This window comes from Thermobia domestica, chromosome 8, assembly GCF_964235325.1.
Source record: "Thermobia domestica chromosome 8, izTheDome1.hap1.1, whole genome shotgun sequence".
Classification (NCBI taxonomy): Eukaryota; Metazoa; Arthropoda; class Insecta; order Zygentoma; family Lepismatidae; genus Thermobia; species Thermobia domestica.
In genome coordinates this window covers 121,686,855-121,711,265 of record NC_137461.1, presented here as the reverse complement: position 1 = coordinate 121,711,265, position 24,411 = coordinate 121,686,855, and the positions used below count along the sequence as shown (strand labels likewise).

Genomic DNA, 24,411 nt, shown 5'->3' with positions numbered 1-24,411 from the left:
ATAGAGGTTTTGTCGTTTTTACGAGAAAAGGGTTATAGGGGGCAACGGTCTACTTCGAAATGACAAAGGACTGCACAATCCTTACTGAAATTGCATTTCGGTGGAATTGCTTGAAATCGAGATATGTTGTAGATATGGTGTTCAGACTTAAAAAAAAATCTCAAGGGACACAACCACAAATCACTGACCGTTTGGCCATTACAGGGCCACTTTTTTGAAAACAGCCGAAGATGACAATATTCTGGATTTCGGTAAAAAAAAAAAAACAATAAAACCGTGATATGTTGCAAATATTGTGGTCCTGAGAAAAAGTCTTAATTGGCATAACCTCCAACCACTGATCCTTTTCCCACTACAGGGGCACTTTTTTGAAAGCAGCCGAAGATACTGATATTCTGGATTTCGATGAAAATAACTGAAACTGTGATATGTTGCAGATGTTGTGTTCCTGAGAAAAAGTCTCAAGAAGCACAACCACTGATCACTGACCATTTGGCCACTACAAGGCCATATTTTTGAAAACAGCAGAAGGTAACGTTATTCTGGATTTCGGTGGAGTTGCTTGAAGCCATGATATATTGTATATAGTATGACCCTGAGTAAAAGTCTTAATGGGCAAACACCACTAACTGTTTGTCCACTACGAGGCCACTTTTTTGAAAGGCACCGAATATAGTGATGTTCTGGATTTCGGTGAAAATAACAAAAACCATAATACGTATGTTGTAGATATTGTTATCCTGAGGTAAAGTCTCAATGGTCACAACCACAAATCACTAGTCACTTTGTCACTGCAGGGCTACCTTCTTGAAAACAGCCGAGTATAGCGATGTTCTGGATTTCGGTAAGATTGAGTAAAAGTAGGATATGTTGAAAATATTTTCATCATGAGAAAAAGTCTTAATGGACACCACCATCGAATTATGACCGTTTGGCCACTACAGATCCAGATTTTCTTAAAACAGGCGGGTATAACCATATTTTTGATTTCGATGTAAATGAATGAAACTGTTATATGTTATGATCCTGAGAAAAAAATGTCTTGGGCATTCCAGCGTTTTCCTTTGTACTGCAAGATGAACATCTGAATGTTTTCTATGTTCAAATGATGTAGGCCGCTACTCTCCCCACCCCTTTTTCCTGGTTGTGGCATAGGATTTTTCAGGGTTTCATACAATTCTAGCAAAATTGCAGTGTATCCTTACCTTCTGTTGTTGTTTTAAAAAATGTGGCCCCGGATCCGGAAGTAGGTGTACCCCACATTTAGGTTTCAACAGTATGGTGTTAATTATGGTAGAATGCCTGTATACAGTTACCTTGAAGTCTTAAAGAGTCTTAAGAGTCATAAACATTGGTATGATCACCATCTATGTCATAACACAGCCGAATTCTGCGCCAAGTTCTCGCAGATGTTTTGCGAAGATACTCCAGGGTCTCGAGGGTGAAGGCGTGATCCGCAGCTGCTCGTAATTCCTGCGTTGTGTGATATCGAATGTTTCTTACTTATTGCTTTATGAAACCCCGGAGAGCATTGTCTGGTGTCGTTAGATCGGGACTTCTTGGAAGCCAGGCAAAGGGGGCTAGTGAAGATGCACAACGTCTTCCAATCCAGCGACCAGGAAGCGTCTGATTGAGGTAATTCCTCACGGGAATCGCGAAGTGCGCTGGTGCCCCATCCTGGTGCAGAAAACACCCATTAGAGGTACGCACACTTCCGGACCACGTGTATAACATATCACAGTTTCAAGAAATTACCCCAAAATCCAGAATACCATTAGTTACTGCTCGTTTTTTTTAAGTGGCCCTATAGTGAATAAACGGTGAGCGATTTGTGATTCTGCCTTTTGAGACTTTTTCTCAGGATCAAAATATCTAACACATATCACGGTTTCAAGCAATTCCACCGAAACACAGAATACCGTTACCTTTAGTTCTTTAAAAAGCAAAATGTGATCTTGTAGTAGCCAAACGGTCACTGATGGATGGTTTTGCAAATTTCTTGCTTTTCAGGTACATAATATCTACAATATATCATGGTTTCAAGCAATTCCACCGAAATCCAGAATAACGTTACCTTCTGCTGTTTTCAAAAATGTGGCCCTGTAGTGGCCAAACGGTCAGTGATTGGCGGTTGTACTTATTGAGACTTTTGCTCAGGAACACAACGTCTACAACATATCATAGTTTCAGTCATTTTCATCGAAGTCCACAATATCACTATCTCCGACTGCTTTCAAGAAAGTGGACCTGTAATGGCCAAACGGTCAGTGATTGGCGGTTATGCTCATTAAGACTTTTTCTCAAGACCACAATATCTTCATCATATCACGGTTTTATTCTTTTTTACCAAAATCCAGAATGTTGTCACCTTCGGCTGTTTTCAAAAAGTGGCCCTGTAGTTGCCAAACGGTCAGTGACTTGTGGTTGTGCCCGTTGAGACTTTTTTCAGGAACACCATATCTACAACATATTACGGTTTGAAGCAATTCCACCGAAATGCTATTTTCGTAAGGATTGTGCAGTTCTTTGTGATTTCGAAGGGGGCCGTTGCCCCCTATAACCCTTTTCTCGCAAAAACGACAAAACCAGTATTTCCTACTTTGAAGCCATCTTTGCATCGGCAGAGTTTCGTTTCTTTAATGTGGCCCTTTAAGTTAAGGGGACCCTTTTTTGAACCCTAACCTATTTTTCGAGAGAAAGAAAAAAACTTGTCGATTTATTTTCGGTCTAATATATAGGTACCAAGTTTGAAGAAAATAGGATGATAAGAAACCCTTGTGAAGCTATCTCCTTTACACTTTCCTGGAGTGAGAAATGTGTCCACGGCTGAGAAATGTGTCCTATTATTTTAAATGATGAGATTCTATACCGAATTTCATCTTTCGACGTTGATGAGTTCGAGAAATACCGTTTATCGGCACAAATTCGCAACCCTTCTACTCCTTTAGAATAAGCTTTTTCGGAAAATTAATGTGATAAAAACTTGAACTAGTCAAGGGTCCACTCATGAACCAAAAATCATCAAAATACAGTACTTTTTATATTTCAATTTATATAGATGGATAGATTAGTCGTTTTTCAAGTTAGAACAATTCGAAATCGGATGAAGACTCTAGAGACACTCTGTATTTTGATTAGTTGTAACTTATATTTTGATTTAAGACGAAATATTTTATTATTGATTTCCTTATAAAATTATATAGGCTACATTAAATACTAAATAAACGATAAAAATACGTGTAGTAATAAAATATTCTGTAATCCAAATAGAAATCTTATAATCATTACACATCAGATATAGACTGGTTGTATGTGGGACTGGATTAAAAGAGAGAAAAGTTCATTTTATTAAACAGAAGTGTATCCTTAGATCTTGTACCAATCCAATCCGAATTATTCCTTTCCATCTTCATAGTAAAAACAAAAGAAACCGAATGTAAACTATTTCCAACGTGTAGCGACAACTAAAAATTTGATTTATGTATTCAAATTGGGACTGGTTGCATACGCTCCTGTAATCAGCTGCCTTGGAGGCAATATATCGTAGTGGGAAATAGCCTATACCGAAAGGATTGATCTTCCATGATTAGCTGAGCACCTGGCAACAAAATGCACCGAATTGAACACTATCTTCGTTCGGAGCTCTCAGTAATAGTAAGACTTGTCATTCAGAATCTTAGTGTTGTATAAGGACGAAAAAATACAGAAAGTCAAACTAAATTTAGCAGTCGATACCCGTATACGTTACAGAAAGGTTAAAATTGCCAAATAGACAGTACAGTACCCTACGTTGTATCTGTTGTTTTGAATACTGATACTGGTATGATTTATCGTCCATTGAGGTTTCATTTTGAATACGGCAGAAAGCATGGATTTCAAATTTTACGTATAAATCTAGCAGTAGTGAAATTAGGTCAGAGTTTGAGATTTACTGGATACATTGGGTTCTATTATACGGTTCTGGAGCATTTTCTGAAATTTGGTATTATAATTTTTACCCAAAAATAATTATAAAATCTAAAATATTAGAACTATTAGCGTTTAATGAACAAAAATGTCCAAACATGAGAGTTATACCAATCAATAGATCTCTTGAGATTAACAAAATGACATAGATGACTGGAAATCCTCATGCGTATTTTCCGAGAAAGATAAAAATTAATTCTTATGGCATTAAAAAGTGTATCTTTCTTTGCCAATTCTGATACAGTTGATAGTTTTTATTCTGCTCGAATTGATCATTTATTTATTTATGGAAAGCACATACTGTTAAGTAGTAGACTGTATTTATTACTCCTTTATTTCTCCTAAAAGTGACGCAATACTTCTGGTAGTGGAATATACAGATAGTTATCAATATAACGGCAGCACCTGAAGTTTTAACGTCAGAGGTGTGCGTTGGTTACGGGCAGGCGGAAACCATACCACCAGACGTTGGTTGCGATATGTTAGGGGTAATCTGCATACTACGTGACGAGCAGTAGAACGGCAGTGTGCAGTGAACTGAGCCGACGTTGATGATGTAAAATTGATTACCTTCCTGATTGTCACGGAAGGCAAGTTGCAGTTCGGTTATATGGTGCAAGCGAGAGAAAAATGGAAATTTGTTGGGTGCGTCGCGAGGGACAGTGCCCAAGGTTATGACGGCCTACAAAATTCACGGCAAAACCATATAAATGAAGAGGAATAGTGATAAAAAAAAAAACAATCAGTGACAGGTCCCACCCAGCATTAAAGTGATTTGCCACTCACAACCGTCCTGCGAATGCGGTACAAATGAGGGAGGAACACAAGTAGAACATCCCTAAGCCTATGTAGAATAATCACAACCCGCCACAAATTGCATGACATGAACATGCGAGATCAAGTTACACTGACGAAACAGCTGATAAGAGACTATGATGGTTTACCACGACACATATAGCCGCGTACGTGCAACTGGACTTCTGATTACTGGAAATCAGGACCAGATGAGTCATTGTTCACCCTATTTCAAACCACGAACTTGTTTATGTGTGCAAGAGCCAAAGAAGCACATGATCTGCTCGCCTAGCCGTGAAATAAGGCGGCAGCACTGTGATTCTGTAGACCGCAATAACTTGTCTTTTCACTAGGTTTTGTGCTGAAGTTTTCCAGTCACTTCACTGTCCGATATACGTCGCCATTTTAAGGCATCGTGTTTATCCTATGGTCCAACTGTTGTTTCCAGGCAATGATGCCATATTTTAAAATCATAACAGCCTATTCGCACAGTTGGAGCATTTACAGCGTGATTTGAGGAAGATTGGGATGAAGTTGAACATTTGTCCTTCCCTGCCCAATTGATAACTAACTACATGTTTCTAAGACTGAGGTATATAATCCTAACAGTGGTTTTCATGGAACTTGTAAAGAGGGTTTTTGTGCGAGCTGTCTTTATCTATATATATCTTGTTTATAGTTTTTCTTGGGCTGTTATATTCCAAGCACATACAACTCAGAAGCACGTTACTTGATAGAAAATATTTTCCTTTTTCTTAAAGGTATTTGATAGACCTGTCGTACAAATGGTACTGTGTAAAATATTATTATTCTGAGAAAATGTTATAACTTTAAATTTTGGAAAGATGCTTTTAAAAATATTGGAACAATTAAGATTTGAATAATATTTCTTTTAGCATAACAACCTTTAGTAGTCATTTCCCCTTTAACTTTTTAACTAGTGCCACCTGTGAGATGATTCTATAATATATTTGAAGCTTGTACCCAGCTACACAAACAACTATTGGTCGTCTGGATTATGTGTGGTTCCTACTGGACCTGGTTCCTTTTCTCCCTCAATACTAGAATATAGGTAGTAAGTTTCTAGATAATTCCGAAAGTTTCCGACCTGGCATTGCAATATCGCTCCACTGGCAACTTACATTTCTTTCTGGGGGGGAAGCATTAATATATGAAAATGAAATGAAATCTTTACTTTTATGTCCCACGGTTATGCCCGTTAGGCTAACTGAGACGGTGCATTAATATATGTATTTGCGCCCCTTAGAAAAAGTTTTTCCTAATTCTTGGGCCCCTCTTTCCATCTTTCTCTTACTCTTTATGGGCCCCAGGAGCCTGTGGGCCCTTCCGCATGGCAAGGTCTGCGGGGTCGTTAGTTACTTCCCAGGGACCGTCATACATTACAAATTAATTAAGGGAACAATATTGACAAATTTCAAAGCCATACGAATAAATATTATTTCTAGGGCCCCTAATATATCTATATCGAAATGGACCCGCGATTCATTTTTGTTTTATCTTTTGTGTGCTATATTGTTTATATCATGTAGTGAACCTGTTTGATGCTTCATTTATGATTTCGTGTTCGTATCGTATTGTATATATCGTATACCTATATGGAAACATTCGTTCGTATCGTTTAAGAAAATTCAGTCTTAAAATGGGCCCCGTCGAACGGCGGGAAGCTTCCCTGGGAGGGCAGTTGTACCCATGCCCCCCACAAGTTACGGCCCTGACTGGCAATAAGCCGTTGATGGCATGTAGGCATACTGCTATCTCTGGGAGAAATTATGTGCTAGTTCAAGTAGTAATTTATAATTTCGCCCAGGGGAAGAGGGTGCTAAGGGTGAATCGACATAAAAGTTTCTTTTTTATTGCTATAATAGTATAAAATTGACTTTAAAATATGGATATCTGAAAATCAGAGGGAACACTTCTCCCTCTGCTGCTCAAATGACACCCGTGATCAGTTCGTTGAATGTAGTCATTCAAATTAGTCATTAGGGTTGAGCTAGCACAATTCATGACAATGATCCAACCCACATGCCTTCTGTTGCCAAGACTACAGTGCTAAATCTGGGCTGTAAGGTGGGTAATAATCTACTAAAAGCTACAGTGTTTCACTGTAGCCTTGACAATCACAGCCGTGTGAATAGGAGCATTGTCATGCAGTATCCAAGTTCAACGCTCAGCGAACTGACGCAGCTAGACACTTCAAACTGGTTCATTATTGCTTTCATAGAAGCACTATATCCCCGTAAATGTCTTGTAACCAGTGACGTAATATTTCGGTATCAAAATGAAAACTTTTGGAATTATCCTTGTATATCTTTGAATGTTGCCTTTTGTAAATTGAATAGATTTTGCAAAAACTATAGTTGTCTAAACATAAGGGCGTTTAATAAAAGATACTTCTTTTCATTTTCAGGAGATATTCAATCTCTGCTTGGAGCATCTGATCCTGAAAGTTCGCGATTTTACGAAACAAAAGTATGTCAAACTTCTTTCTTTCAAAATGTAATAAGATAATTGAAGCATCCACCGAATAACGCTGTACGACACCTGATATAAACTGAAAGATTAATTTCTCCATTGCCCAAGTAATTGCACTGCTATTCTGAAAAACTGGTCTCTGAGAATTCAATGAAATGCAACAGCGTTATTCGATGGGTTGCTTCAATTAAAAATGTTTAAGTAAAATAGATTAATACCAGGGATGCAAATAATCACTCCCGCGGGGTGAGTGGTTCATCGATGCGGACGAGTTTTTAATATCACTATTATTTAATTCAAACAGTAAAGACTAGCATGTGGGCTAGTAGCTTTTTTCTTGGGCTAGTAAACTTTTTTTTTTTTTTTTGCTTATTTGCATCCCTGGGTTAATACTATGATGTAGAATGAGATTTCTATTATATTGAGATAGCCAAAGAGTTCTTAGTGAGATTTGTTTTTTCATAAAAGAACACGATATACTCGTATCTTTGGTAACTTTAAAAAAAGTAAAAGTACTATTCAAGTGGACGCAACATCTGTTACATTTCAGGAATCAAACATTTAGCTACTTCAGATAGACAAAATTCGATATTCACCATCTTCTACTTTAATCCGTTCTTAACTTATAATTGTATACTCGTATTTAAAAGTAATTCTTAAACCCAGATTCAGACCTGATTCCGTGGAAGTTCACGTTCTCGCATAATAAATCCTCTCTTTTCGGACATTTGTCCGAATATTGTAAGAAAGGGCGCCGACCCAGTGGAGTCAGGGGGACCGGGCCCCCCAAAGCTCATGTAGGCCCCCTTATTGTATTTGTGAATATACAATATTTGGCATAATTTGAATGCAATTTGTCTTAAAATCCTCATATATATGCCGTCTGCATCTCAATGGGCCCCCACATTTACAGAGAAATCGGCGCCCTTGATGTAAGTATGTGTTCGACGTTCAAATTAACATGTAAGAGCGAAGTGGTAGTAGTATTGATTACGTTAAAAAAGATCTTCTTATATAGGCTCATTAACTTTTCCAAGTAATTAATAAACAATTATAAAAAAACTTAATATCAATTTCGAAAGTAATACTCTGTGTTTAACTTCAAAAAGTAATGCTTACCAACATGGATCTGACTTCGCAACAAATAGGCACAAATATTTTTTAAAAAATATTTACGTTATCTATAGCACATGTGAAAATCTTTTTGTTGTTGTTGTTGTTGTTGTTGTTGTTGTTGTTGTTGTTGTTGAACATGTTATACTATAGAGCGGCGTACGCAAGTAGGAATGTCGAGGTTTAAAATTCCCCTTGAGCAAGACAATATGGAAACATTAATATTTACTCCATTAGTATATATATATATATATATATATATATATATATATATATATATATATATATATATATATATATATATATATATATATATATTGTAGAATATAGAGTGTACTGTATAGTACTCTATTGGCATATAGGGCTATACATACAAAAATCATGCTTGTCCTAAAACGATGCGAGATTAGGTGCTTGTCTTAAGAATTCGTAAGAAATAGCCATATTTTAGAAATGCATCTACTAAGTTATTCACTTGAAACTTAAATGAATTAAGAATCTGCTAACAGAGTAGACACTACATCTAAAACTAGATTTAAAGCTGTTGTTAATCAGAAAAACTTCAGTGATTTTGGAGATTGTCCTTTAAAATTTCGATTTAATGTTATAAGTGAGTTCCAATTTAATATGAATTGTAATATACACGTGTCTTATTATTTTTAGTGTTTCGGAGCTTGTATGTTTGAAATGTTCAAATGGGTAAGTCTTTTAATATTTTTATATAATTTTATTCAATTTTCTTTCTTTGTTTGTAATGCTCCACTTCGTGATCGATTACCAGATTGTATTTATAGTTATTTCATTTACTGTTTTTATAGTTTTGCTGTTCTTGTGATGTTCAGTCGTTTATTCATTTAATAATAAGTTATTCTATATTGTTACAATGTATGTATCGTACAAATTTTATACAGGCAGTAGACAACTTGGATCTAGTCTGTGCCATATATTTACGATGTTATGTATGGCGTGATATTTTTTTAATTAACATTGAAACCGGAAATTGTAGTAGTTTTCTAAAACTTTCGGTTTTAGTAAAGAGTTTATGATAGAGATGAAATGTATTCTTAAGATGCTTAATGTGTTGCAGGAAACCGCTGTTCGCTATCTATTACCGTTCTGGCTCTGTAGTGATCAATGTTAAAACTGGGGATAATTGATTTCTACCACTTCTGGTTTGAATATCGCTTAGATCAACGAACTTGATTTTTTTAACTTTTGACCCTGTACATCCTGTTCAAAATTGATGGTGATCTATTAAAATAGTTTTTGAGAGTTTTTGGTTGCTGGAGGTACATACTGTATGTAAGGAAGTTTCGGTACATCAAACTCCTTCTCCATTTGTTCGCAAGTTAAATGTTACAATTAGAGCAATAAAAACTCAAGCTATAGTTTTCATATCTACACTCAAACGTTCCAGAGCGCTTCTACATCCCTCAGTTCTATCGTCAAGAGCCCAAGATATTCTAATTCGTTCCACTAAAATAGTTCATCATCAAACATTGCAATTCGCTGGTATTTAACGTAGAAATATAATGCCCAAATATAGTCAAAATATAAACTTATAATCACAATTTTAACGGTTTTTAACTTCGTCAATAATAATAACATTGGAATAGAATATAACATATAAATCTGACGTTCATGTAGGAAATGGATTTACTTAATTAAATTTTATAAAATTCTAGAAGCTCAGGACCGCTGGAGATTTGAGAACACGAGTCCTTATTGCGTGATATGTGCCCTGTGTACGATTTCTATTGGTATATTTTCCTTACCTTTTAGTTTTCATTTAGCCTAAGATATGTTTATCTCCTGAATATTAAACACTGATCGTTATAGCCTTGAAACTACATGTATCCTAGGTACAAATAAAATCTCGCCAAAGCAAACACTTATTGTACTAATCTACCTAGGTACGTTATAGTTTCGGCAATGATATTTCCGAAAGACAAAATAGCAATATTAAGTATTTGTTTTGGTCAATCTTTATCGTTATTTAAATTGAATATAAAATTCTATTTTTCAATTAAAGAACTCATAAAGTGTCATTTATTATTAATAATAAATATCTAATAAAATATATTTGAGATTAGTATGCAGTAAAAAGATCTTCTTATTATCGTAAATATTCTACTTATCAGTTCTCATCCTCAGTTACATACACATAGATAAGGTTGATTTGAAACTTCCATTTCAGATGTATCCAGGCGGAGGGATAAATACTGAAGCTTTTATAGAAGACATTGAAAAGTTTTTAACCACAAAGACATCTATCATAAGAAGTATTACGTCTGTGATTGATGATTGCGCAGAATACGGAGCATGTAAGTAATAAAATGCTTCCTGTTTTCGGTTCCTAATTATATGATAATATTCGTGATCTTACAAATTTGTTAAATCTTTGCACAGTATTCTGTCATCTTCTAAGCAACTTTCTGGTCTCACTTATTAAGTGATATTGTAATCAATTTTAAGACTTTATCCATACGAGAGAAAGATGTACCGTGCTGAACAATCTTTGGTGAGTAAGATGTGTGGAGAATTTCACATTTTCATACTTTTTAGTTCATAGTAGCAGTATGAATTTAATATCCTTCTGATGCAAGGAAGTTTTACGTTAATTTGTTGCTGCTTTTCTATCAATGCATTTACTTTCATAGTTTCTCGAGCTGTGAACTGTATTGATCGGGTATAACCATCCGATCCGATAATAAAAATTGACAATACAGGAGTACGATTAATGCATAGCTCAAAATTTGATAAATAAAACTAATTTTGTGAAGATTGTAGTCTACTTATACTTTAAATCCTTAAGAGAACTAACGTTGATTTTAATTTAACTCATATAATGAATGCAGATGTGAATCTTAGTTACGAAATAAAACACTGAATATTTAGCTGAATCCCAATCTGGTGCTTCCGTTTCAGTGTCTCTTTGATGGCACATGTCTAACTGAAAAAACAGCAATAGTATTTGAGTCGTAGTGCCATATATGAATCCTACACTATCTACTTTCTGTATGCGTATACACCAGCTCCATCATAAACTATCATATTGAATACCAAAAACGTACACTATTTCAAAGAGCTAACTAACAATATCCACATTGAACTAAATTCTTCATTTAACGGATTTTTTTTTCTTTAGCTTTCAGAGACCAGTGCGAAGAAATGTATGAATTTATGTCATGTGTCGTGAGGACTACAGGAAGATGGGAAGTAAGTAATGTGTCGTTCTTCGCTATATATACATTTTCTAGAAAATTTATTAACGTTAATATTAAACATTTTGTTGTCTTATTTTCAAGAAAATGTATGACACTTTCATTTAGCCTTACGTATGCATTTTTATTTACCACTTCATTACAGGGTGCAGTATTGTGCTAGTGTGATACCGGACAAATAAGAGGGCGAGTCAAAAATTATCTACACTTTTCGTTCTACCTATCTAGGTACAACGTATTTATACAAATATAGGGTTCAACGTGTACATCATTGTTTTACATAGTCAACTTCCTTTTCAATGTACTTGGTCCAGCTATTCTTAAGCTTGCGTATTCTTTCCAAGAAGATTTTCGGTTGAGTCGCGAAGTAATTTTTGCATCGCATCCTTCACATCTAAGTCTGTGGGCAGAACCATGACTTATTTTCAAAGAGGACGCTACCTCATTCATAGTAATTCGCCAGAACCATCTCTCGAATTTGCTGAAGCTTGTCGTTTGGAGATGGAGGTTGACAAGTGTCCCGCTACATTTTTACGCATCACGCTCGTTTGGCCACTCTCAAACTTCTTGATCCACTAAAAGCACTTTTAGTAATGAAGTACTATCTCCATATTGAGATAAAAGTTACGATGAATTCGATGATGTGGCTCCTTTCACACACCCCAACAAGAGAAATCAAAGCACTGTTTGTTGTTTCTCTTTTGAGCAAAACTCGTAGTATAACGATCATGTTTACACTATAACAACCAAGACAAAAGTGGCGATCGGGATCAAATTTTCCGCACGTTACTACAGTCGTACTGACTCTAAGCACGCATGCGCAGAAGGTGGTATGACAATTTAGAGGGTTAGTTATGGCGAAAGTGTAGATAATATTTTATTCACTCTCGTGTATATAATAACTAGCCGCCAGTGCTTCAGTATGGATACTGAATAAAGTAACGTGTGAAGAACTTAATACTGTAACTTCAAGAGCTTGTGTCATTTAAAAATCGTACGAGTAGTCCATGTAGTGTAGTATTTAAAAAGTAGTGTTGCATTACATTTAGATTTCAAATAACTGTTTTCGGAATTTTTAACAATTGTTTCGAAAGCGGTGTAATAAGTTTCTTGATACGGGTAGCTTTTCGGTTTTCAATTGACTAGAGAAGCAGTAGCTGATTGATATAGACAATATGTTATGGTGCCGTGATAATACATGGTTCATAAATAATACGTTGTAAAATATGATTTTATAAACCTAGTTACATTTGTAATAATATACTATTAATTATTTTTAAAAAAAAACTTGCCGTGAAATGTTCTATGAGGTGATAATTGAACTAGAAAATAATCCTCCATTTGAACAGCTATAAATAACTTGTGAAACAAATCATATGGAAACAAGACGGTGCCTCAAGTTACTATGAAAACCTCGTAAGAAACTTCTAAGAAATTAACATATAATTGTAATGGATGAATTGGTAGATAAGGTAGCACTGAATGGCAGTGTATTCACCGGATATCAGACCAATGAACTTCTCCTTGTGGGGAAAATTAAAACAAAAATTAAAAAAATACATATCTAGTGTATTTAAAAAGAATATATTACTTTCATATTTGATAAATGATCATCTTATAGCATTAGTGATATATTCAGAGGCAACTCGAGAAGGAGATCACACTGAAAGTTTTACTCTTTTATTTGTTCTTTTGAAATATTTTGCAAATTTGAAAGTATGTTATTGAGTGCGTAAAAAACATTTAATCGTGCTGTTTTTTAATTCCTTTATTATTATTATTTTTTGTAATATTGCTTTTATCCTCTAATTTACCTACCTAGTCATGTATATTTTTCACAATTTGATTATAGAAACTATTTACATATGCAGATAGTAAAATTTGTCGTAATTTTCCTCAATTTTAATATTGATTATTTACAACATATGTATTTACTGTATGTTAACTGTATTACATTATCTTTGCAGTTTACCCTTCCAATTCAGTTAATGTCAAAGATAGGATAATGGCTTTCCATTACTGCTATCCTACCAAACCAACAGGTAAATCTGTATTTATACCGGTAATTATTTAGCTGTTAAATATTGAAATATGGAAGAAGGTTAAAAGAAAATGTTTGAAGCTTTTCAATCGGTACAGTACAAGTTTTTCTAATATCATATTATGATGTTAGAGTATTAAATGCAAAAGATTAATGAAAAGTGCATAAATAAACCGTCTTCAGTTCTGGTTACCTCATGAAGAATATTAAAATAAAGAGTAACACAGAGGTTAAAACAATTAATTTCAATTCAAACACATTTCTCTAAAGTATGTACAATGAACCGATTATATCTGGCGAAATGAGTTTTTCGTTTCAAATTGTAAGACTGACTATAGAAATCCAACATTGGAAACAGAGGAACCCAAATCCCGGTTTCAAAAGAAATATAAGGATACTTCCAGTTTCAATGGAGAGGTAAACATGAAGGAAGAATCCATTTTCTGGATGCTGGTTCCATATCTACAAACCATTTCTAGTTATATTTGTCATATTTTCCACTGTGACGGAAGGATGGGCAGACAGAAAGAATCATTCTATAAATAAAAGTTATCTAGAAATGTATAGCACAGTTTGGAAGTCCAAATAAGTAAAAAAAACTAATAGAATTATCTAATAATACTGATTTGAAAACGAAATATTTCAGTGTATTGTACAACATTTAACAAATAGTCCATGTTTGTTACTCAAATATTCTATATATTAAACTACAGGACTCAGCTGTCTTAGAACAACGCACACATCTTTTCAGGGTGAGTCATAGGCAACAACACTTTGGCCTGTAGAGCAGTCCTCCCAGTGAGGAGCTCGATCTACAGGAAAAGTCTAGTTGTTGCTGCAGTAGCATTGGACAACAGCGAAACTCAGTAAAATATCGGGAAAAGGTGTATTCTTAACTAGTGAGAGGCAACGGAAAACCAGCACTGTATAATTTACAAGAATAGCAGCACAGGAATGATGAAATTTAAAAACAACATTACTTCAAATGAGCAGAGCAAAACATTCAAAATACTTCAAAAACCCAGTCCCAGGGTTTTGAGGTAATGAAAATGTTCCATATTTATAGAAAAGCAATCAGGAGTCTAAGCACAGCAGATAAGTTAGAAAATGTGAATAAATAGATAAAATGATTGAAAATAGATATAATGTGAGTGCGAAGCAAAATGGAAACAGCACAATTATATCTGGACAAGTATATCGACTTATCCACTCGGGAACGGAAAATGGAGCCACTGGAGAGGTTTATAATGAATCAGAAAATGGGATAACAAGTTGGAAGTTACAACATAATAAGCTACAGGGTCATAGCAGTAAAACTAGCTACTGAACCAAGGAGCATGGCTATCATCCAGGAATACACTGAGAAAAAAAATGTAGGTGGCATACTTAAAAACGTAGGTTACATTCGTAATTCCTGTAGTTTCTGGACTTAACGTACAACCGTATATAGCATCCTGCAGCAAACGTATAGCTGAAAAAGTATGTATTATACGTACTGTCTACATAAGTGCAATGACGTCATTCATGTGACGTCATCTACAGTAACAAGTATATACGGAGGTAATATCTAGCTTTGTGACGTCAGGATCGTATGTAGCATGTGGGTTAATAATGACGACACTCACTGACTATCAGGACGGAGCGTAATTTCAAGAAGTATGCAATATACGTTCTGTACGTGTGTTTCTTGCGTTCAATCCCGAGACAGCATCTATATTGTACTTGTGCCCCGTACGTACGACTAGATACAGTGTACGTATTGTACCTATGTATTATACAGATTTTCCTTATGTCGCACACAGCTTGTCCCGATACAGCATACAGAATATCCGTATGCACCATACAGAGTGCACATATGCAGCTTACAGACTGTCTGCATGCGGCATATAGATTACACGTATGTCGCGTACAGGCTGGCCATATGTAATGTATGGACTGGATGTATGTAGCTTGTAGATTGTCCATATGAAATATACGGATTTTACCTGTATCGCATACGTATTGCCTTGTTGTAATATATGAATTGGACATATTCAGGATCTAGATTGTACGTATAGTGCACCATTATTGAAGTGCTGCAACATACTGAGAAATGCATGATACATTCTTACTGTAATGTTGCCACATATTGTTTTTCTCTGTATGGAAACAAAAATAGCTTAAAATATGTCTCCTTTGTGCCAATAATAATAAAATTAAAAATACTACACTTTTCAAATTTTAGTTTGGAGCAGTGAAACTGTCCAGAGAAATGTATTTATCTGCAGGGTGTAAGTTTGGACTTCCTGCTAATTCTTTGGAAAGCTACTGCAAAGCCAAGTGTTGAAAAGTGGCACAAGAGTTAATTTTAAAATTATTGGCACAAAGGAGGGTAACCATATGTTAAACTATTTTAGTTTTCATACAGAGTAAATCAATATGTGACAATATTACTGTAAGAATTTATCATACCTTTTGCAATAACTTAGTTGCAGCACTTCAATAATAATGCAAAATTCACAGCCATGTACAATCCTATGTTCAAACTCAAAAAAGACTTACGTACAGTCATTTATTAATCCGTTATCATCCATTGCTTGTACAGTCACGAAAGAAAATATTCTTCAGTTGACAAAATTTGTTTTCCTAAAAACTCAACAATAAATTAACCTATCAGAGTACCGACTTTGGCAGGTTGTCAAGTTATAACTATTCGAAGAATAACAACAAAAAGATCCAAATTAATTAATTTGTTGCCGACCTATTGGCAAAAGAAAATTTGTCAACTGTCAAATACTTTCTTTTCCGTGTGTACTATATACAGACGACTTTACCTCATTCTTTTCCTTAATAATATCCTCTTCCAAAATGCAGTTGTTACCACAAGAGGCGTGAATAGGATTTTCCAGAAATAACTTCTATGAACATTTTAATTAACAGATAAGTTATTTTTTAAATGAAGCTATAATTAAAAACATGGTGTCAGCTGAAAACGTTTTCCCTCACAAGATGATTCCTAAACAGTACTCCCCATTAAAAATGCAACTTCAAGGAGACAGGGTAGCTACGCCAAAGTTCCCAAGCCGATATCTAATAGTAAGTGTCGAATATGCTTAACCCTTAACATACCAAGCGGGGTACTCTAGGGACCCCAGAGAGTGATATTTGGTGATACTGCCGCAATTATAAGAATCAATTTATTCTCGATTTTTATATGTATCCTGCAACCCTTTGAGATATCAATTACATGATTAGATCAACGATGCGTTTCTTTAAAAAATACAAAAAATAAAAACACACTTCAAAATGTAAAAACTTCATTGTTAAACCTGTGTTTCAGATTTACGAACACACAAGTATGAAATTGTATGAAGAACTGAATAGTGTTCAAATATACATAATATTTGACGTCAACAATGTTCATTTAACTTAAGTATGCTTCTAGACATCCAAAAAATAATAGTTGGAGTAACCCTCTGCAATACTATGTTGAGAAATTAAAATAATACTTGGAGTCCCCAGAAGACTCCAGCTTGGTAAACAACTTTGACGACTTAGGCTTGCTACGTTAAGGGTTAAACTTACCGCTGTATTCGCTGTGTGACAACGTGGTGATAGCAGAGCAGAACTGACCCAACATTGACAACCAGAACGACTGTAACACAGCGAGACATCGAGAGGATGTTCTCTTCTGGTATGGTAAGCCATGCGTCTTACGATCCAATGCCACAGCTCATCAACTGTAGCTGGCGGAGTTCACAGGTATGAGAAGCTGTGCAGCCATCGACCAAACATATTTATCCTTCCCTGCTCTACACATTCTGCAAATTTGGACTTTCCTGGATGTATCCTTCTTAGTTCAACATTTTAAGTAACGAGCAGTGTAATAGTCTCATACATTATTTAAAGAAAGAGCGATGATTCTCAGAATTACTCGGAAGTTTCTAGTTTACAATTATATATATATATATATATATATATATATATATATATATATATATATAGATAGATAGATAGATAGATAGATAGATAGATAGATAGATAGATAGATAGATAGATAGATAGATAGATATAGATATAGCTATATAGATAGATAGATGTACAATAATTTAAAACGGTTATATCAAAGTTTGCATTCAGAGCACAAAAAGAAGTATAGCTCTCGGAACATTGATTTTAGCCAGATAATACCACTAGTAAACTCAACCACACTCAGTACCGTTAGTTGCTTGGTATTGTCTATGAGGCAGAGATCATCGTATCTCATTGCGTGTAGATTTTTGTATTTGTTTAACACTAAAAATTGTTTGTCGCTAACCGAACCCAGTAACATATATATACCGACAGGACGTACGTTAGTCACAAGGTTACATGAGTGAAACACTAAATTATTCGATTGACACTTGCGGCCTTGTCAACACTAGAGAAAGGTACAAAGTGATTAAATAAATACGAAACATAGTACATACAAAATATAGCGATGTATGAAGTCTCCTTTTCATACGATTTGGAGAAAGGATACATCTGTAGAGAGCAACATAAATGATTTCTCTGGATAATTTGGATTAGTCCAGAATTCGAACAAAAATAATTTTGAAATTCGTTAAGTCCAACATTTTTTCTTTCTTTCTTCGGATTCTCAATAAAGTTGACTACTGAAAAGCTGAGTTACAGATTTTATGTTAAAACATATTCACTATACCATTGCCTTATTCACAGAACAATACATTAGTTATTAATGTATGACTGAAATAATAGTGCTTCGTGCAGATTTACTTTATCCAATCGGAATTGCACAATGATAAAAAAAAATGTTGCAAGGTATAATGTTCTTATTTACAGAGAAAAAGAGTTGAAAAGACCTTTAACTAACAAACATTTTCTTTAAACAGACATACATTTATTCTAATTTATGGAAGAAAGAAATAATTTGCGGAGCAGTATATTTATTAAGGTTACATATTTGTACAAAAGAATGTAAATACAATCGGGTCTGTCTTCAGAAAGGACGTGCTTTTAGCCACAAATTACACTGCTTCTTTTCGCTGTCTTTCATGCAGAATCCTGGTTTTGTTTTGATACATGAAATACCTGAAACAAAAATCCAAAAATATTTAAAATGTTACATTTTAAAATATTTAACATTTTTTAGATTAAATGGACAAAATCTGTTCGGTCAGGTATGGACTTTTGGGTTTCTGGTAGAAAAATGATGAATTAAAAAAAGTGTTTGTTGATGCTGAACAACTCGAAATGTATTACTATGCAAAAGTAGGTGGGTACCCACTGGCGTTCGAGGTACCATGGGGTACCTAATATGTCTGCATTTTTAGATATGTGGAAATATATGTCTCTAAAATGTAAAGAACTGATATCTGTTTAGTACAGAAAACCGCAACTCGGTAAGCCTTATGGATACCGAGGTATGGGAAAATAAAGGACAACACCATAGAAGTGTGAGTTTTGCGTACTAGATTGTGCAGTTTCGAAAACGCAGTTACTGAGGGCTATCAACAACCTCAAAAGTAGTTTCAATTCAATACACTACACACACGTCCTTATGGGGGTTTTCGGGTACTATGGCATTCGCAGACCTCCCATTTCTAAACATTCTAAAATATATCTTAATAAACTTATAAAGAACGTTACAGGTGTGTGTTTACCGAAACCGCAAGTCGGTATGTTTAACAGTTACCGAAATATGGTGAAATAAATAGGAACACCATAGGTATGTGGGGCTTCCATACTTGACAGTAGTTTAGAAAATTAATGAAAATATGACTAATGGCTATCAAGATATTGTCAAATAAAGGGAGGACCCACACAGTTATGGGGTTTTCGTGTTAGGTGGTGAAATTTCCGAAATCGATCATGAAATCTGAATAAGCACCAGTAGCAATTTCATCCTAAAGTAACTGGGTATTTCCATGGGGTTTTAGAACATCATGGGTCTAAAAAGATTAAGTTTTAAAAGCTTTGGAAAATATAGTTTGACATTTGTAAAGAGTATTAGAAAAGAGAATAGAGTTACCCAAAACTTCCAGCCAGTACATCTTACAGCTAGAGAGACACCGTGAAATAAAAGAGTATTAGATCTTGAAATTTCATAAAACAACTTTTGATCTTAATAAAAGTTAAATAAGATGGTACTTATATGGGTTAAGTGAGTACCTCACACTCGTCAGGGCAATTCCGATCGAAAGATTAATTCAGCTCGAAGTTTTCTTCGGGTAAATCCAAGCGTGATAATTCCTAGCGTACAAAAAGAATGAAAATTCTTTGTCAATATCTAATATAGCAACCGAGATATAAGTAATTAGGTATTTTACGAGGTCGTAAAAATGGAGACCCACATGGATTTGTACTGTTGAGTCTTTGCTGTAAGAAGAAGAAATTTCAGAAAACTACCGTATACACCTTAATAGACAATTAAATGGGTGGAGGCACGGTGGCTTAGTGGTAGAGTGCGTACCTTTGGTGTATTGGGTCCCTGGTTTGATCCGTGTCCAAGTCAGTTTGTAGTCGACATTGTATTCGTGGGTATTCTCGGTGTACTCCTTTCCTCCCACCTTTACACTCCATCAATTCTATCATCAACATTCACTTGCCTTAATTTCATTTTAAAATTAAATGGGCAGTTAAGTGTGATCGTATCTCTGTGGATTAAGAGAATACTCCAGTGTAGTTTCTGCAAAACATACTAGGTACACACCCCACCACTAAGTTACTGTGTCCTCACTGATTTAATTGCATATTAAGGTATATACAGTAGGTTTTTGAATTTCTTTCTTATAGCAAAGACCCAGAAGTACAAATCCTTAAAGATCTCTATTTTTACGTCATAAAATAAATGACTCGTTATATTTTGGTTACTATATTAGATATTCACAGGGAATTTTCACTCTTTTACACAGCTCGATGAACCTTTGGAACTGCCTGAAGAAAACCTAGAACTAATCTTTCCATCGAAATTGTACTGAGGTACTTACTTAACCCATAGAAATACCATCTTATTTTAATTTTGTTGGGACCAATAATTTTTCCGAAGTTTCAACATCTCATACTCTTTTATTTCACGGTGTTTCTCTATATGTTAGATGTACTAGCTGCAAGTTTTAGGTAAATACATATTTCTAATACTCTTTACAAATGTCAAGTTATATTTTCAAAAGCTTTTAAAATTTAATCTTGGTAGACTGTAAGATGTTCTAACACCCCATGGAAATATCTAATTACTTGAAGATGGAATTGCTACTGGTGTTTATTAACTTTCCATGACCGGTTTCGGAAATTTTATCATCTAATACGAAAATCCCATACCTGTATTGGTCCTCTCTTTATTTGACAATATCTTGATAGCCGTTAGTCATATTTGAATTCATTTTCCAAATTGTACCTTCAAGTATGCAAGCCCCACATACATATCGTGTCGCTCTTTATTTTCCCATGTCTCGGTATCCGTAAGGCTTACCGAGTTGCAGTTTTCGGTAAACAAATATCAGTTCTTTACATTTTAGACACATGTATTTCCATATATCTAAAATGCAGAAATTAGGTACCGCATAGTACCATTGGGGTACCCACTTACTTTTGCATACCAGGGTAAAAACACCAGTGGTCGTTACTTTAAGGTTGAAAACATACTCTTTTGTCTCTTCTGTGAGCACCGTGAATCGGTCGGAGCTGTACCATAGTTGGAAAGAGACACTGATCCTTCCTATATATGACCATGTAGTCAGAATTCAAAATCGAATAGCCGTTGAAGGAAAAACAATATTTTAAAATCCCTTGTATTGCACCGGTAGTAGTCATCTCAAAATCGAAATGTTCCAGTGGTAGTTAGGGTTTTGTACCAGTGTTCGTCACTCAAATAACTTGACATAATTTATTCAGAAACGCACTGTTTATCAGTTTAAAATTAAGAATAGAGTATAAAGTACTAATCTTAATAACTGTGCATCACTTTTGGCACTCAAGAAAGAAAATAAAAAAGTTTTTACATACTTTTTAAAGCAATTTCAGTAAGAAAAATGTTAACTGAATTCAAAAGTTAACTGTATATTATTTTAACGTTAAGAGTACAATATTAATTACTATGTTTAATAACTATAGTGACTTTAAGCACTCAAGAATGAAAATAAACACGTTTGTACATACATTTTTAATACAATTTGAGAAACAAAATAAGTTAACCGAATTCAAAACTTAATTATATATCACCTTAAGATTAAGAATGGACAATAAAATACTGAGGTTAATAATAATGCATTAGTGAAGAATGAAAACAAAAATGTTTTTAACTACCTATATTGTATTTACATGTTGTTATTTCTCATTAACATGCTTTTTGATAACGCACGATATGGGCTAGGGGTACGCACGAGAAATGATTTGAGACTGTCACCTCTCGCAAAGGTGTCGCGAAAGTTGTCTCGTCTCGAAAACTGTATCTGTTTCTATTGGAAGAGCTATGTCTCGTCTCGAATTTCGTAACAAAAATTCGTTACACATGCAGTTTTGTGTAAAAAGTGAAATGTATAAATACAGGAGAGAAAACATTGCAGACAAACATTATGTTAGTATATTGAACATACTTTTTTGTATGTGGTGCAAAATATCTTCATCTATGGGGTTACTTTGCACCAAAGTTTATATGAAATGAAATCTTTGAGTTTTACGTTCCACGATTTTGCCGGGTATGCTAAAGGAGACTATAATCATGAGAATGAATGAAATAGTAGAAGGAAAACTGTGAGAGAAAACGGGAAAACCCCGAGAAAACCACACACAGTGTTTGTCCAACACAAAGCCCATTTGGCACGTGCTGGGATCGATCCAGGAACTCCACGCAGGAGAGGTGAACGCTCCATCACTGAGCTACCACGTCCCCAAAAACACAACCTCAGAATATACTTCATATAGAGTAGAAATGAAATGAAATCTTTGAGTTTTACGTCCCACGATTATGCCGGTTAGGCTAAAGGAGACGGTGATGATGAGTAATGAATGAAATGGTGGAATGAAGAAAGTGGGAGGAAACGGGACAACCCCGAGAAAACCCACGCACACGGTGTTTGTCCACCACAAAGTTCACTTGGCGGGGATTGGGATCGAACCCAGGACCCCAAGCACCAGAGGTGAACGCTCCACCACTGAGCTACCGCGACCCCTCATATAGAGTAGAAGTAACAAGATGTAAAAAAAAAAAAAAAAATGGCCCGTCTGGAGGACATGTAAGCTAAACACCAATACAATTGTTACAGATTTATTTACTTGCACTGTTTAGGCTGAACATCGCAACACCAATATCATTATGTCACATCCTTTCAAAAGTATGCTAACTGCAACGTAGACCTGCTTTGCTTCGTAATGTCCAAATAGTTGATTACTGTGCTCGAAAGCAGGCAAGTAGCATACAAATTTATGATGTTGAAGTCGTTATTTTTCACAGCTATGGAGAAAAGACATGAAAACGAAAAATAAAAATAAATCTTTGTTTTACTTCCTACGGTTATGCTATGTATGCTGACAGTCACAAATGAGTATTGAAAATTGATGATCTTGGAATACGATTTGGTGGAATAATGAGGGGGGGGGGGGAATAGACATTGATTAAATATAAAATTGAAAAGAAATAAGGGCCTGACGCTCAAATATTTATCTATCTGGCAGCCATCTTGATCCCTCTAAAATATCATGAAGTACTTGATTGATTCTAAACCCAATAATAGTAATAGTAATTATAACAATAAACACAGAATATACCTAGATATAATTTACGCACCTTGAAGTGTAGAAATTAATGATTGCAATCCTCAGCATTCCAATAGTTCTTTGGTTTCTCCAAATGAAGATTCGGACATCGGTTTTCTTCTCAAGCAATAATGGGGTACAATAATCAGTTGCAGTCCAAAGCCAAGTCACTAAGTTAAGCATGAATATAAAAGATTTTGTGTTAAATATTTCAATGTAAATTTCATGAAATAGAATTCATTAGTTAGTTACATACAAACTCTTACGCATGTAAGTCAGAATCTACTTGTAATAACTTGTAAATTTAAACAAACTAAATTATACTACAGTTATAGGGACATCAAACATATATTCCATAAGATATATAGGGTGTCTCAAAAGTCCCCTGACATTAAGTAACTCGATTATTATCAGAGTTACAACAAAATGTAATTGGGAAACCGTCTCCAAATATGATGTTTCCAATGTAAGTTGAAGGAATTTTCAAAATCGGATGAGCCGTTTGGCTGTACACTCTTTATGCGTCCAATGTTAAATGAAAATGCAACGTTGCCATTTACCTGGACCCACAACATAAGTGAATGAAGTTACTGATTTTTACGCTAACATGTCGATGGCTAGCCCCCATTTCAAACAGTAACTTCATTCACATATGTTGTGGGTCCAGGTAAATGGTAACATTGCATTTTCATTCCACATTGGGCGCATAAAGAGTACAGCCCAAACGGCTCCTCCGATTTAAAAACTGTTCACTTTAGAATGAAAACAACATATTTAGAAATGGTTTTTCCTCTTACGTTTTGTTGTAACGTCAGAGGACTTTCGAAACACCCTGTATACATCATACGAAGTTCCTTTCTAAATTCTACACGGGTGTAGTTTAATTGAATGTGAGATGGGTGATACACATTAGGCCGTTTGGAAATACTCTCACAGACGGCCGCCATTTTGGATTAAATTTGTTTGTTATAAACTGGTGGGTAATGTGATATATATATGGCCACAGGCTAGAATTTTCTCAGTATGTCAAATATGCAATCAGATTCC

At 35.0% G+C, this 24,411-nt stretch overlaps 1 protein-coding gene across 1 annotated transcript in view; it reads left to right on the top strand.

Moving 5' to 3' along the window:
- LOC145691831 (uncharacterized) overlaps positions 1 to 24,411 on the top strand; it is a 44,190-nt gene that overhangs the window by 2,432 nt on the left and 17,347 nt on the right. Inside the window, exons 2-5 of the mRNA XM_081767148.1 lie at positions 7,190 to 7,251; positions 10,565 to 10,691; positions 11,516 to 11,586; positions 13,559 to 13,633. Of these exons, the coding sequence (XP_081623274.1) occupies positions 7,190 to 7,251; positions 10,565 to 10,691; positions 11,516 to 11,586; positions 13,559 to 13,597 (299 nt within the window). The 3' untranslated portion in view covers positions 13,598 to 13,633. The remainder of the gene's footprint in view (positions 1 to 7,189; positions 7,252 to 10,564; positions 10,692 to 11,515; positions 11,587 to 13,558; positions 13,634 to 24,411) is intronic.